Source organism: Choloepus didactylus, chromosome 16, assembly GCF_015220235.1.
Source record: "Choloepus didactylus isolate mChoDid1 chromosome 16, mChoDid1.pri, whole genome shotgun sequence".
Taxonomy (NCBI): Eukaryota; Metazoa; Chordata; class Mammalia; order Pilosa; family Megalonychidae; genus Choloepus; species Choloepus didactylus.
Genome location: NC_051322.1, coordinates 10,275,285 through 10,290,089, shown reverse-complemented (window position 1 = coordinate 10,290,089; position 14,805 = coordinate 10,275,285). Strand labels below are relative to the sequence as shown.

At 38.7% G+C, this 14,805-nt stretch overlaps 1 protein-coding gene across 6 annotated transcripts in view; it reads right to left on the bottom strand.

The window, feature by feature from the left end:
- RTTN (rotatin) overlaps window positions 1-11,571 on the bottom strand; it is a 214,614-nt gene extending 203,043 nt beyond the window's left edge. For 4 of the 6 annotated variants that reach the window (XR_005212183.1, XM_037805750.1, XM_037805751.1 and 1 more), the window contains exons 1-7: window positions 10,969-11,571; window positions 10,466-10,653; window positions 7,511-7,688; window positions 5,131-5,220; window positions 3,039-3,129; window positions 1,652-1,766; window positions 600-750 (exon numbers count right to left, since the gene is read on the bottom strand). Coding sequence is in view for 5 of the 6 variants with exons in the window: in XM_037805750.1 (XP_037661678.1) it covers window positions 600-750; window positions 1,652-1,766; window positions 3,039-3,129; window positions 5,131-5,220; window positions 7,511-7,688; window positions 10,466-10,653; window positions 10,969-11,224 (1,069 nt within the window). In the remaining variant the exon portion in view is untranslated. Of the gene's footprint in view, window positions 1-599; window positions 751-1,651; window positions 1,767-3,038; window positions 3,130-5,130; window positions 5,221-6,054; window positions 6,176-7,510; window positions 7,689-10,465; window positions 10,654-10,968 lie in introns of those variants that run through there. The other 2 variants (XM_037805752.1, XM_037805753.1) reach the window with 2 other exon arrangements.
- Between the last annotated feature and the right edge of the window lie 3,234 nt (window positions 11,572-14,805).

Genomic DNA, 14,805 nt, shown 5'->3' with positions numbered 1-14,805 from the left:
GAAATTCACAAGAGGGATTAATTGTGAAGCATGATGACAAAGCACTGTAATTTAATATTCATGATGTCTGAGAACAGAAATCCTAAATTAGAGATACTGCTTCGTCAAGGCCAGTCCAGTACTCTATTTAGCCATTAGGTGGTGCTTTTTCCCTGAGAAGTCTGGCTCTGGTATCAACTAATACTTTGACAAGATCACATGCTGCACAAAAATATAGTTTGCATAAGACATAAATTGATGTTTTCCAAACCAAACAATTTATTAATACAATATATAACTTGCTAAAATGCTCATAGGCCCACTTGAATAGCCACAGTCAGAATACTAGCTTCCAACAAAATTCTCCACATGCCTGAGGGAAAAAACAAAAATACTCTGTAAATGTCTTATCAAAAAATCAAACAAACAAAAAAAAGTATGGATCATGGGTGGTTCTATCATTCAGTTTGTTTTCAAAGACGATAATTTGATTATGTTTAGGAGTGGGGATTTTATGTTGTGAACTGTATAAACAGTAAGCCCTAACAGTACATAATGGGGAGTTTTCAGAAAAATCTGCAGATACTGCCAGTGGCTAACAAATAAGCAAACAGAGATACCTTGTTTACTGGAGAAAAATCCTGGGTCTCGGTGGAAGTTGAGTCTGTGCCTCAAGCCAGTGCACAGCTGCTGCAAACATGACACTGACTGCAGCACCAGGCGGTGTTTCCCATCGCCTCCAAAAGGCAGTGTCAGCAGAGCTAAAAGGTTCTGGAAGGAAAAAGAGCAATGAAACAACAAAGAACAAAGTGCCTGACTTGAAAGAAGGAAGTGGTGCTTAAGAAGGTTAAGTAAAGAATCAAGGGAAACAAAATAGACTACCAAATATTTATGACACAAGCAACAGGAATGCACAGAAATGAATTAGCAGAATGCAAAAAGATGGGTCAAAAGGAGATAAAAAGTAAATAGAATAGTCAGCATTTCTTATTTCTAAAATCTGTCAGCTGAGTACCCATTCTGAGAAGACACATGTATTATCCCTCCTCTAAGACATGACATGCTACAGAGTTTTTTTAAAAAATTGTAGCAGGTCTTTTTCATCTAAATATCTAAGTCATTTTGCTCCATTTTTGGTCATGAACAGCATTTCCTCTGCTGTCACCTGTGCTAACAGTGGCCATTCACTGAGTGCATTTCCACCCTGTGACTGTGGCGCAGGGTGCTAAGGCATTACTAGACACTGTGGACATGCCCAATCCCCCACCCTGGATCCCTCTCTCCCTCGTATGCAACAGACGAGAATGGAAAGGATCCACCTGCATTGCTCATTGCTACTCTATTTTCCCAGCACCTACCACTTTGCTTTAAACATACTAGATAGACAAGAAAACAATGCTATTCTTATCATTAGTAAGGGTTATTGCTGCCCAGTCTAAATTTCTAAAATCTATTCTCCCCTTTAAGTGACCTATAAATGGTAAATTCAAGGTAGCGAAAGTGGACCCCACATGGCAAATGAGACTACCGCCTATCAGAGGAACTACCAATCCAAAGAAGTTAGAGAAAAGTAGTGCAACTTTTCTCCCCAAAGACTCCTACTTTGAATACATTGTTTTACAGCTAAAAGTCCTGTATTTCTAAATCTAAAACAATTATAGAGGGTACTCACTTGAACAATTTTTGGCCTTTGAAGGAAAATCTCAGCAGGAAAATCTTGCATGATAACAGCCTTCAAGAGTTCACAGGTGTTCCAGATCAACGTGTGGTTACTACTTCTTAAAGAACTACAAAAGACAGTATTATCTGTTTCAGAAAAGTTCGTGTGTAACAGACTCTAATTAACCTAATGGCATAAGAGCTCTATTGACAGTCCTTTGGGTCACAGGTGAGACATGACTTTCCCAATCAATAAAACCACAGTAAGGCAAGTGCTTCTTCCACATGCCTGTAATTTGTGGGAATGTAATTGCTTGTTGGTTTGTAGCCCCCACTAGACCCTCCTCAAGTGCAGGGGCCACATGGCATTCACCCCTGAAGCCCAGAAACCATCACAAATATACAAAATGAGAAGAACGAGGTAGAAGGACAAAAGTTCAAGAAAATCTGCGAAATGAATTAAGAAATGAGGCAGAAAGACATAATAGTAACATAGAGTTAAATTCTAGGAATTCGATTCTTACTTCTCTTCCCTAATCTAGCTGCATCAGGCTGCGACTCCCCTCTTACTGCATAGAGGAACACTTCTAAGAAAAAGCTTGCCCACCTAGGGAGGTAGCAGTTGCTCATGCCCACCCCAAGAAACCAAACTCCCCTCTGGGCCCAGGTCCAGTCTACCACGCACTGTCCAGAGGCCTGCACTAGAAACCATCACCACCTCTTCCTCAGGAATTGATTCAGAACCTAGTGGACCAAAACACCTCCACCCTTACCCTTGTGCACCTTACTTCTGTTAAATACTGTGTTCCCAGAGGATTTACAATGCCTTAGAACTGCCTTCATCAAAACTCATTTAAAAGCCCCTACTTGTATCTGGCCTGAACCCTAGCAAATTTGTCTTTATTTTCCAGATTCCCACCAAAAACAGACAACTCAGCTACATACTTTTGAGGGTAATAACCAATTAATATCCATTACATAAGATTAGACCAGGGGCTCCCAACCTTCTCAACATCATATAGTTGTTCTTCTAATAGAGCCTAGGTTTTGAAATATATTGTCCACCAAAAAGAATGCATTTATTTTTAATTTTTTCATTTTTACTAATCAAAGGCATAAGCAATAGCCAATCAGAGTCTGGTCAAAAAGAGGTAACTCATGTCACCAAGGAATACACAAGAATCCAACCACAAAAAAAGAAACCTGATATGTAGCCTGACTAAAAGTAAAAATAAACTTTCTGGTTTGCTTTTTGAAATACCAAAAATCATTCATATATTCCCATTACTATCTTTCACAATGCTTAGCAGCTTTTTTCCTGGTGAAAATGAATAGCAGTAACTATCAGATTTAATGGCTATATATGAATGAGAATATATGAAATACTTCAAGCACTGTACCTTTCATTAGAGGAAAGAACATGTCTGTCTGTCATGGTCAAGGGTAGCCAAGGAAATGTAGAAAACTTCAAACACTTCACGATCTGATTTACTGTTAATGGAATAACAAAACTTAAAGCATCAAAGAATAAAAATATGACAGAGTCTCAATGTTGAGAGAAAGCCTGTACCTTTAAAACAATTTCCAAAGTAAAGGTTACATTTTACAGTTACCTAAAATATACCAAAAAGGTGAGCTGCAAATTTGTTCTCTTGTAAGATAAATAACAAAAATCTTGTTGCATAATATAAAGAGAATTCATATGATACTAAGTATAGAGAAAAGAATATTAAGCACAAACCAATAATGAAAGATATTTTAAAGTTTTAAATTTTCCCCTGTACCAGACCAGAGCATTGAGCTTAAATTTAATGTAAAAGGGACTGGGGTTTGAAGAAAACATTTACATAATCATATACTATAATTAATTAGTCACATTCAAATACCCTGTATGGGATTAAATGTTAAATTTCTCCTTTAACTTCAAATCTCTATGACGATAACTTGAAGACTATAAGGTTGAAGATCAAATATCAGTGATCAAACAAGATGAAAAGAAACCTAGAAACCAACATAATTTAAAACTACACAATTCAAATTACTTTAATAGATCTTGTATTGTTCAGATTAAGGAGGCAGCAGTGCAAAATAATATCTACATAAGCCCTTCCAAAAAGCAAATAGTCTTTCTGCCCAAGGCTTTAAAGAGCATGGTATCATTAAATAAAGGTAATGGCATTATTAAATTCTTTCCAAGTGCCAATATAAAAGTAGGGTTTACTTCTTAAGGGAATAGCTAGATGTGTGGAGGAAAGAGCAGCCTTATACTGCACATGTAAAGATGCACCCAAAATAAGCCATACTATCAATCTGTAGACAAACTGCAACTCACACACACAAAAAATGTATCACTCTCAATCTGTCCTTGATATTTTCATCAGCTTCACTCAAATACCCATCATGACCAGGCCTGGAGATACCCACTTCCTACAGATATCTCTCATAGTCACTCAAGTAAGTCCTCAACCACAAACACAAAGAACCATCATTTCACCTCAAAAACAAAACTCCCTACAAGCATAATAAAACTTTTCCAGAGAGAAAAAGTATAGTATGTTAACAGGTTAACAAGGTTTCTGTTCTTTCTTATGCTGTTATTCAACCTGTGAGTTTTTATGAAAGCTTTTAAATAGTACAGGGCTTACAAATTGAGTTTATTTAAATACTTGACATCAGTAGAAATATCCTTTGTCACTTCTTCTCATCTCAACAATGCAGACAACAAAATGGTCAATACATGCATACTTAACCATTTCCTACTCTGGTCACCTGCGACAGGTCTTTAACTCCTCTAGGCCTCACTGTCCTAAATGGTAAAGTGGGGAAACTAATCCTATCAGTCTCACCAGGATTCAATGAGGATTCATTTACTCGGCCAGAGCACATTCTGAATGTCTAATATATTTTAAGCATTGTTCCAGACACTGAGAATAAAGCAGAGTTCAGAGCCATCATGAAGATTACAGTGAGGGAAACAACAAGTAAATAAAAACACGATTTCAGATCATGATATGAGCAGAGTCTGGAAAGAATCCCACAAAGATCTGCCCATGAGAGTTCCAGGGGGAGGGCACAAAATCAGAATGTTTTAATCAAGTAGATGGCAGGAAAATGGCAAAGAAAAAACCAGGATGTTCCCAAGTATGTGGCTTGAGTAAGTATGCGAAAAATTGTAGCACCGAGGGAGCCGGAGAACGAAGGATGACACTCCTCCAGTGCGTGACGCGATCCCCACAGGAATCAGCATTCCATAGGCCCTGATGACTACCATCTTACCACCTAGCCACATAAATACTCAAATACAGTTAGAATCACAAAGAATTTTACCATTTTCACTCCACATTCTAAACTGATTTGCAGCAACTGAAACATTCCCTTTGGTGCTGGAACATCCATGTTTGCCCACTTAGAATATATCTTCACAATAACAGGAAAGGAAATTAATTTCAGATCTACCCAGTCAACAGAACTTATTTCCCAACAAATACACACCCGCTGGCCGCAGAGGCACTTCCATGTGTTGGAAATTACTTTTGTCTTGAGGAAAATATCCTGTTAAGATTTCAGGTTCTTGTGGCATATCTGAAAAGAGAATATATAGCACCATAATACTGATTCATCATTTGCTGAAAGTGACTTACTCTCTTCAAATATTAATGTTTTCTCTCAAGTTTTTGGAACATTTTTAAAGCTGGAAAAATAGTCCAGTTTTTTCCTCTGAATAGTCTATATTCCTAAACAGCGAAAAAAAAAGGTGAATCTTGAGCCAATTTTGAACTGAGGGGTTTATTTCCCTCTTTTACTATTAAGCAAATACAATTAATTTAGTTAGAATGAAAATATCTACAATGTATCTAAATAATCTGTTAAAAAGTATTCATGTTCATCTCCCTCATTTTCTCCAATCATATAGTTTCTGATCCCTTCAATTTTCATTAACGCCATTAAAAAAAGTTGTTAGAAACAAAGGAATCTAATGTATCTCTCAAAATCTTTGGCAATTTCCTGTCACACATAGTAAAATATTCAGCAGTTCAGTTGCAATGAGTATGAGGAAGAAGATAAAACTAAATTTTATAATTTTGAAATGCCCATGCCAGTATTTCCTATTAATAGTACAGATAACTAAAAACTTAGACCTAACTTTTAGACTATTCCTCTATCTCACCTGCAGGGACTTAGAGTGAAAATTTACAATTCAGTATTCTACTTTATGATTTATGCCTTAGGCAGAGATTGCAAAACATATTAAAAATCACAGGTTTTGTAGCCAGACAAAGCAAAGTTAGAATCCTGGCTTTGCCACAGATTAGCAAACTGGATACTTTGGGCAAGTTACTTTAATGAACAACAAACATTTAAAAATGTTTCTTATCTATAAAATAAGAATAAAATAGTACAAGATGAGAATAATACCTCAAAGAGCTGCTGAAGATTTAAGGAGATGTGTTTAAATCAATTCATTCAGCGCCCCACAAAGAGCTCAATAATTGGCAGCTGCTCTCCCCACTGTTGTTTTTAACAGAAGTCCCAATAGTTGTACAATTAGCAGTATCAAGCAAAACGTGGCCTATCAGATTAAGCAACCAAAAACATTCTTTTTAAACCTTCACTACTCAATCACATAAATTTCATGTGCATTTTTTGTCTTCAAATATACCCCAATGGAAGATTTAGGCTGTATATATGTTTCCACAACTGAAAAAAAAAAAAAAAAAAAAAACAGTCTACATAGATGACAATTGAAGGCCAAGGATGAACTTGGATGGGATTGGAGGATAGAGTACAGGTGGCTCAAAGGGACACAGTTGAGACATAAGGTAAAGGAAATATAGAATGTAAGCTTTGTATCATTGTTGAATCTCTTGTACTTCTTAGCTGCGCTTAATGGGATTGTATAAAAGAATGTTTTTGTTCATGGGAAGTGTATACGTGAATTATAGTGTATGTTCAAGGATGTGTGCAGCTAACTCTCATATGTTCAGAAGACAGAGCAATAGATGATGGATGATAGGGAGGGAGGGAGGGAAAGAAATAGCGATGTGACAGCACGTTAAAGTTGGTGGATTGAGCTATCGGGGGAGGGGGGTCAGGGTATGATGGAATTCTGTGTATGGGGTTAGTATTGTTTTTGCAACTGTTCCTGTAACTTGGAATTTATTTCAAAATTAATATATATATATACACACACACACACACACACACACACACACACACACACACCCCAATGCCTTCCGTGTGCAAGACACTGTTGTGACCATTAAATAACCCCCACAACACACAAAGAAGCAGCTATCATACATCAGGCCGCAGGCCAAGCAGTGTACAGACACTGTCTCACCGAATCCTCACAACAGTTCTATGAGAATACATTCATGATCCTAATTTTTAGATGAAGAAACTGGAGCCTACAGAAGTGAATTATCTTAGCCAAGGTCACACAACTAATGCCGAACTGGGACTTGAATCCATCTCTCTCTAACTCTGATTGTAATCAGCATACTGTGGTGTTTGTAAGGTACTGGCAGTTCATAAAGTCTAGCATTACCTCATTTTGACTTGGTCCCATAAAATAATGAACTAGGGCATGTATCATTATACCTGATGTGAAGAACAAGGTCCAAAAATAAAAAGAATAAAACCTCCAAAACAATGTCTGGCACATAGTAATGAGAACTAAATGAAAATTTACTGTTATTATTAAAGAAATAATCTGTCATGATGTCTCACAAGAAAAATAAGATTGGGAGGGTGTGTAGGAGGTATCTGTTTTTTTTTAAATAAATCTAAGATCATGTTCCTTAGAATTAACCATTAGAACCAATATATTTATATTTCAACAGAATGTAGCAAATTGATTCCAAAGAATTACCACTTTGATTGATTTGGTAAGAGGTAGAATAAAGTGCAGGAACTTCTGAAGGAAGAATAAAAAGTCCATCCAGAATGCCATCGATCACAGCCTGTAGATTTGGTTCCACATTAGAACGAAGCTTGGATAAGAACTCTACTGCACCAAGGTCAACCAAATGCTGGACTGCTGGGGGATACTAAAATAAGAAGAGGATAGTCTTGAGAAAACGTATAATATCAAAATCTCAAAACTTTGCCTTAAAGCAATCAAAACAGGAAATTATTTTTGGTACACTGGATATTCACTTTTTTTAAACTAAATCTTACACTGATATTGCCCAAAGTAAAGAATTTCATAGAAAGAAGGACAAAGATTTACAGAGATAAACATAAAACATTTGATAACAATTATGAGCATCAAGCCCAAACACCAAGCACTAGAAATCCATGTTATCAACTCCTATTCTTTTATTTACTAAATGGGCTACTCCTCTCCATCAATTCTTTACCTCCACGTTTACCCCCGATCCTCAAACATGCTTTCTCTTTCTTGATCATACTCTGGTACCTAACTGACCAGATTCTCCTGAAAGAAGAACTAAAGGGGACAAAAGAAAACAAACAGTGCAGGCTGTGGTTCTCAAAACCAACAACAATAGAAATAGAACTAAGAACAAATAGGAAGGAGGTAACTTCATCTTTACTATACTTTTTTAAAAGACTCCTATCTATTAGTAAGTAAATGCACATCATCCACTTTCCAATGTTTCCTGTCAAAAGCAAAGACATCAGTTTGATTACTACTACTTCTTACAAACAGAAGATCTCATTCAAGAAGTTTACAGCCTCATAAACAGGAAACACATGTACAGGATGTCAAAAATTTTAATTGACAAGGGCATGGATAAATGGCCCACTAATGTTGGAAGTGTAACTAATAGATGTGTTCCAATATTCAATCTGGTAACATGTATTAAAAGTCTTGAATAGTTCATACCCTTTAACTCATGAATTCCATTTTTGGAAATCAATCATAAGGAAAAAATCATTCATGTGAAGAAAATGTTCCTCTCACAGCATGATTTAAAATAGCAAAAAGTAAAAAACAGTTACTTTAACAATGGAGTTTGGAAAATTATGGTATCCTCGTACTATGAAATAATATAGTCATTAAAAATCATGACCTTCAATATTAAGGATGTAGGAAAATATTCATGATGTTTTAAATCTTTTTGAAAAGCAGTTACAAAGCTGTAAATATGGTATGATCCTATTTTAAAAGTTTGTAAGGGTCTATTCCAAAATATTAAAAGTAGTTACCTCTCAGCAATGTCACCATGGGTAACCATTATAATCTTAAAACTTCTTTTACTTTCTGTATAGTCCATATTGAACAAGATTTGCTTTTATAATATGGAAAGTGGACAATAAGTGTTTTATTTTAAATTATATGAATACCAGTTGATAAACACAGCAGTGAAAATTGTAATAAAGCTCTCTTTATGTCTCAAAAAGCAGCTTACCATTTGATTTAGGATAACTAATAGTTACCTGTTTAACCACATCTGTATAAAAACAAATATAAAATTTAAAGAAGGTGAACAACACCGTCACTGTACATTTATAAAGTCATCATCTTATCACCTTGACCTTCAGTGGAAAAATCTCACAATTTTGAGCAAACGGTAAAGTTTCCAAACTCTAAAGATATACAAATCAATTTCATTTGCTCTTGGGTCTGTTTATCTATGAACTCAACAGAGATGTTTGTCAGTTTGTGTTTAATTTCACTGTCTAACTAGAAAATTGTAAAGATGGGCTAGTGGTAGTTGGGAGCTATGTACCCCAGAAAAACATGTTCTTAAACTTAATCCCTTCCCCTGGGTGTGAACCTTTGTAAACAGGACCTTGAGATGAGGTTACTTCAGTTAAGGTGTGGCCCAACTCAATAAGGATGGGTCTTAACCTTATTATTGGGGTCCTTTATAAGCAGAAGGAAATTCAGACAGACAAACAGCAAGCCACAAAGGGAGCAGCAGAAGCTGAAAGTCAACAAAACTGGAGGGGTAGCCATGTGCATTGCCAGTGTCAAGAGAAGCCCAGGACCAAGGATCACTGGCAGCCAGCCCTAGAAAGCCAGTCTTCGGGAACGAATTATCGCCTTGACAAGGATTTGATTTGGACTTCAAGCCTCAAAACCAAGAATCAATAAATTCCCATTATTTAAGCCAACCCACTGCATGGTATTTGCTTTGGCAGCCAGAAAATTAAAATATGATTAATATTGTGCCTTAAATTGAAATATTAACTCTACCACTGACATGGCAAAAACTGTAAAATAACGCAACTGTTTTTTATTCTCTACTCTCAAAATATTCCATATTTTTAACTTGCCCACCCAAGTCCATAAGCATAAAAATGTATGCCATAAATCAAAAGTATGCCAAAGTAATAATCCAATCCTACAGTGATTTAGTTCTCAAAATTTAAACTTGCACTTTGACATATGACCCAGATAGCTAACTACTCTTGAAATAGGAAGAGAAACATAAATGTGAAAGATATCGGAAAAGCAACTTAACATACTTGTGCTTTTAATCTTAGTCTGTAACATTATTCTTAAATGTGTTTTTTCATACAAATACATCAAATCTTTAACATGTAAATATTAGAACATAAGGAAAAACAGAAGGACAAATACTAATCTCCAAATACTAACCAAAAATCAGAACCTACTAGGAACTCTGAAGGGCACTACCTCAGAGCATAACAGAGATGATGTGAAATTCAGTATCACAAACAAAGAAAAGGAAGATGAGCCAAATATACCCAGTTGAATTAAAATGCAACGTCCCAAGTTGTTTTCAAAATTTAAAAACTCCCCGTTTACTAAACCTTCAACAAACGCTACATTTAAATATCTAAAAAAACATTCAAGGGTCTCATTATTTTTTTTCTTTCAAAATGATCCCACCTGAACCAAACTTCTCAACAGGTTCAGAACCTCTTCTTTCATTGGAACAACTGGGAAATTGAACCATTCCAGCAAATGGAGAAAAAGCAGCTTCTCCTGAATTAGATCAGCGTAGCAGATGAGGTTGTGCTCAACCTTGCAGAGAATATTCTTGAGAGCGCGTTCCCTGATCTCGGTCAGCTGATGACCTGTCAAAGACGTCCATCACAAAGCTATTTTATTTTCCGACTCCAAAGGGACTCCCACCCAGAATTCCTTCTAAAACTGTTATTTACGCGGGGGCGAGGGCGAAGGTAAAGAAGGAAATAAGCTACTTTTTCCAGGGGCTGGCCGCCGTGCTTTGGGGACGCGAGAAGTGCCCGGGGGCTGCCCAGGCGATGCCCAGACAAGGACAACAGTCGCGGGATGGCCCGACCGGGGGACCTGACACGGCCGTTCTCGGCAAGTGACCACGACAAGAGCGCGACTCGAACAAGGGGCAGCACAGGGTCTCAAAGTGTTACCGAGTTTCCTGATGAGCCCGGTCAGGACCATCACGTCCGGCTCTACCAGCCGCCGCCGGAGAATTAAACCGCCGCGCCACAGCGTCCGGCCACAATTAATGTCCCTCGGAAACCCAGCGGGGCGGACCGCCGGTTCCGCGACGCCGAAGCGAACGCCCCTGACAAGTGAGAGGCATTCCGTGAACTGTTCTCGAACTCCGGTCACCAGAGAACCTTCCCGTCGTTCTAGATTTACTACTACGCGATTCTCAAACATCAATCTCTGTCACAAGAACAGGAAAGAAGGAGGACGCGAGCCAGAGGAGGGACCCGCTTTTAGCCGCCGGGCACGTCGGGAGTTGTAGTCCTGGCCCCTCGGTGATCCAGGCCCGGAGTTCCGGCCCCGCCCGTGCGCGTCCCCGCCTAGGTTTCCGGCCCTGAGCAAGCGCGGGTTGTGGCGCGGGCTGCGGCGGCCCCGGTCGGGCCCCGTCCGCTGGGTCGGGCCCCGCCCACCAGGCCTGCAGCGGCGCTTGCGAGGTGCGGGCATTTCCGACTGCCCCAATCCTCGGTTCCCGGAACTTTGCAGTTTAGAATGGAGTCTGGTCTGGTCCGGTCCAGTCCGGTCCGGTCCGGTCTACCTCATTATTAAATGATCTATCCTCTTTAACTGCCAAGAGTACCTGCAAAGTTAACCAATGCCGTGAGATACCTGTGTTCAGGTGTAAACAACAAGCGGTAAAGGAGAAAGAAAAAGAAAAGGAAGCGAATAGGAGAAAGGGGAGCTATAGAAAGGAAGAAAAAAGAGTGGGAAGTAAAATTCTCTTTGAACGCTACCAAAGTTGATGTTCGCACCGTGCGCGCTGATCAATCTGAACAAATAGAAAAAAGTCTAAGCAGTGGGAAGAGCAACAACAAAATTAAATGTGTAGAATGATTTGCATTTTAGGGAGCATTTTATGTTACTTGATCCTTTCAGAAATCCTTGGGAAAGGGCTATCAAGGCCGGTATTCCCACTCTGATTTTTGCAAGAGAGAACGTAAAATCGGAGAAAACACCTCACCTAAGATCCCGTCAACTGGCAGATGGAGGACCTGACTTTAGGATCCTTTGTCCTGTTCCGAGGCTCTTGCTTCCTCTGCGTGGGGGGTGGGGGTGGGGGGGGCGGTGTGTGAAAGAGACAGCAGGGACATTTGAGCTGGATCTTGAAGTTTTGAGCGTTTGCTAGGCTAAAAAAAAAAAACATGCGGTGAAGGGATTCCTGCCAAAGAAAACAACCTACAAAGGCAAGAGGGAGAGGGAGAAATTCAATGAGGCCATATTAGCTCTCAGGGGACGAGAGGGAGAGGAGAGGGGCTTCTAGCCAACTGGTTAGTCTCCATCTGTCCCTCCAGTGGCTCCTCCCAGCTCTGCCAGTCTCTGCAGAAACTGACCCGCACAGATGAAAACACTGCACCGTCCTGGCTCCCTGGCCCTCCGGTTTCTAGTTGGCCCGTGGGAGACACAAGCAGGAAATCGGAGAGTGGGAGAAAGGAGAGGAGTGGAGATTGCACCGCGATTCCGCCCGCTCACAGCCAGGCTCTTGACAATGGCTGCTTTGCTCCAGCCTAGGACCAGAGCTCCTAGTGGGCGGTGTGCCAAATGGACCAGAAAGAGGAGACCGTCAGGGCAGATGCACCAGCTCAGAAGTTTCTGTAGTTTCCAGGCAGGAAGGTCTTAGCTGTATATTGGGTGTGTCAAGGTCAAAATACACATGATGGTTCAGAGGATTAATGGAACAAGTCTTCAGTGATATTTCTAAGATGAGCAGTCTTAGATGATGAGAGACTGCGGATGTCAGTGGTAAAGGGTACAGATAATGCTGTGGGGGAAAGAAATTAATTATTTTAAACGAGTGTATTATAAGTAAAATGGGGGTGTTAAACTATTAAATGATCTTGTTTTGCTCTTATTTTCTAATTTTTGTTATTATTGAGCATTTATTGCTTGCATAATTAGACCAATATCATTGTCCTGCTCTTTATATTCAAAGCAAAAATTATCTATCACTTTTCTATTAGGTATTGATTTGCCAATCTTGCCTCCCAAAAATCAACCTTCAGTTTATTAATTCTACTGTTTTAAATTACACATGCACACATATTTTAAAGTATTAACTGAACTTTCATTTATTATCAGTTACTTTCTCATCATTCTTTAGGTTTGTTTTATTGTCCCTTTTATAACTTTGTGTCCTAAAGGTTTTGTTGCCCTTTTCATTCTTTCTTATTTATAGAGATGAGTTTGCATCTAAGTAAATCTTTAGTTGTAAATCATGAATTTAGATTTGTAATGTTCTAACAATTGCTTGTCTCAACCATTCTGAAACTGCTATTTTGATACTTCCTATTTCACCCAGGTTCTTTTTAGGAGGAGGTTTTTAATTGCCACATCATTTTTGCAGTTACTTTAGTTATTAATTTCTACTTTTATTACAATCACAGTAGGCACACGGAACCTTTTGTAATTTTGAATTTAAGGGTAAATATTTTAAGTGATGATTGGGGACTTGAAAAATGGGCAATAGATGTCTGATAGATGGAGAAGTGTACGTGCATGTGTCTTTGTCAGTGTCTCCTAGTATTTGCAATAATTTTTGCTCTATTTATTAAATGCTATATTATAATAATTTATTTTGAACTTTACATGATGGTAACTCTTAGTCATTCAGCTGTCAGTACAAATATGGAACAGGAAAGGGGTGACAGAGTGTTTCATGTTGAGGTTTGCTTGTCCTCAAACACTGCGAAACATGGAAAACTACGTGGGGACCCACGGGCCCAGGTCAGATTCTACCAACGAATAATTACTGAGCTGCATTTGTAGTTCTGGGTCATTCTTCAACCTCTTAGTCATCCTTGTAAATCACTGGCAGTCATTGCCTCAGTCTGCTGTATCAGATCACTCAGTTTAGGTGATGATATTTACACCCAAAGTCACAGGAAATATTCAGTAACTCTCGTAGAACTCGTATTACCATCTGTAGTGATTTATTCTAGGAGAAAAAGAAATGCTTTATTTTCTCTGTGAAAATGCGGGCGTATTCTGTTCTTCCTCACACTTTGGACACAAGCTTGAGTATTTGGGATTAGGTAGGCCTGTCAGTTGTGCTCATCCCCATTCCTAACCTTTTCTTTGGGTTAGTAACTGACTAAATTAAAATGTCTGGCTTGTAGCAATATAAGATGGACAAAGTATTACATAGTGCATAGGTTTTGGAGCTAGACCAGCATGGATTTAAAACCAGCTCTGTGATCTCCTTAATTGCATAATTGTGGGCAAATATTAACTCTCTTAGTTACAAATGACAAAACTCTAACTCAAACAAGTAAGCAAAAATGGGCTTTTTCTTGTCTCACTCTAGAGAGGGACCTGGCCTTAGAGACTCAAAATATATTGATATTTTTTCACTGCATCTCTTGGCTATGCTTCTCTTGGTGTGCGTCTCATTTTCTTTTATGACAGGATTCCTCCATGTTGCAGGAAGAGAGAGGCATGTGGTCAAGACTTCCCCCTTTCCATGTTAGTGACCCTAGAAGAAATAGAAAACTTCTCTCTCAATGTCCTGCTAAAAAATCCATGCAAAGAACCCCAATCAGAATCACCACTCTCAGATTGCCTGAGCCTGAGTTACTTATTCACACCCTTTGAAAAAGAAGAACAGCATATTCTAAGGATACGGAGTTAAAGGGAGTGGGGCACAAGATTTCCCCTAAGGAAAGGGGTGCTATTAACAAGAAAACGGAGAGAAAGAATCTTGGGCAGGGTGGTGGGGAGAAACATATGTCTTTATAACCTCTAAGCCTCCATTTCCACATCTG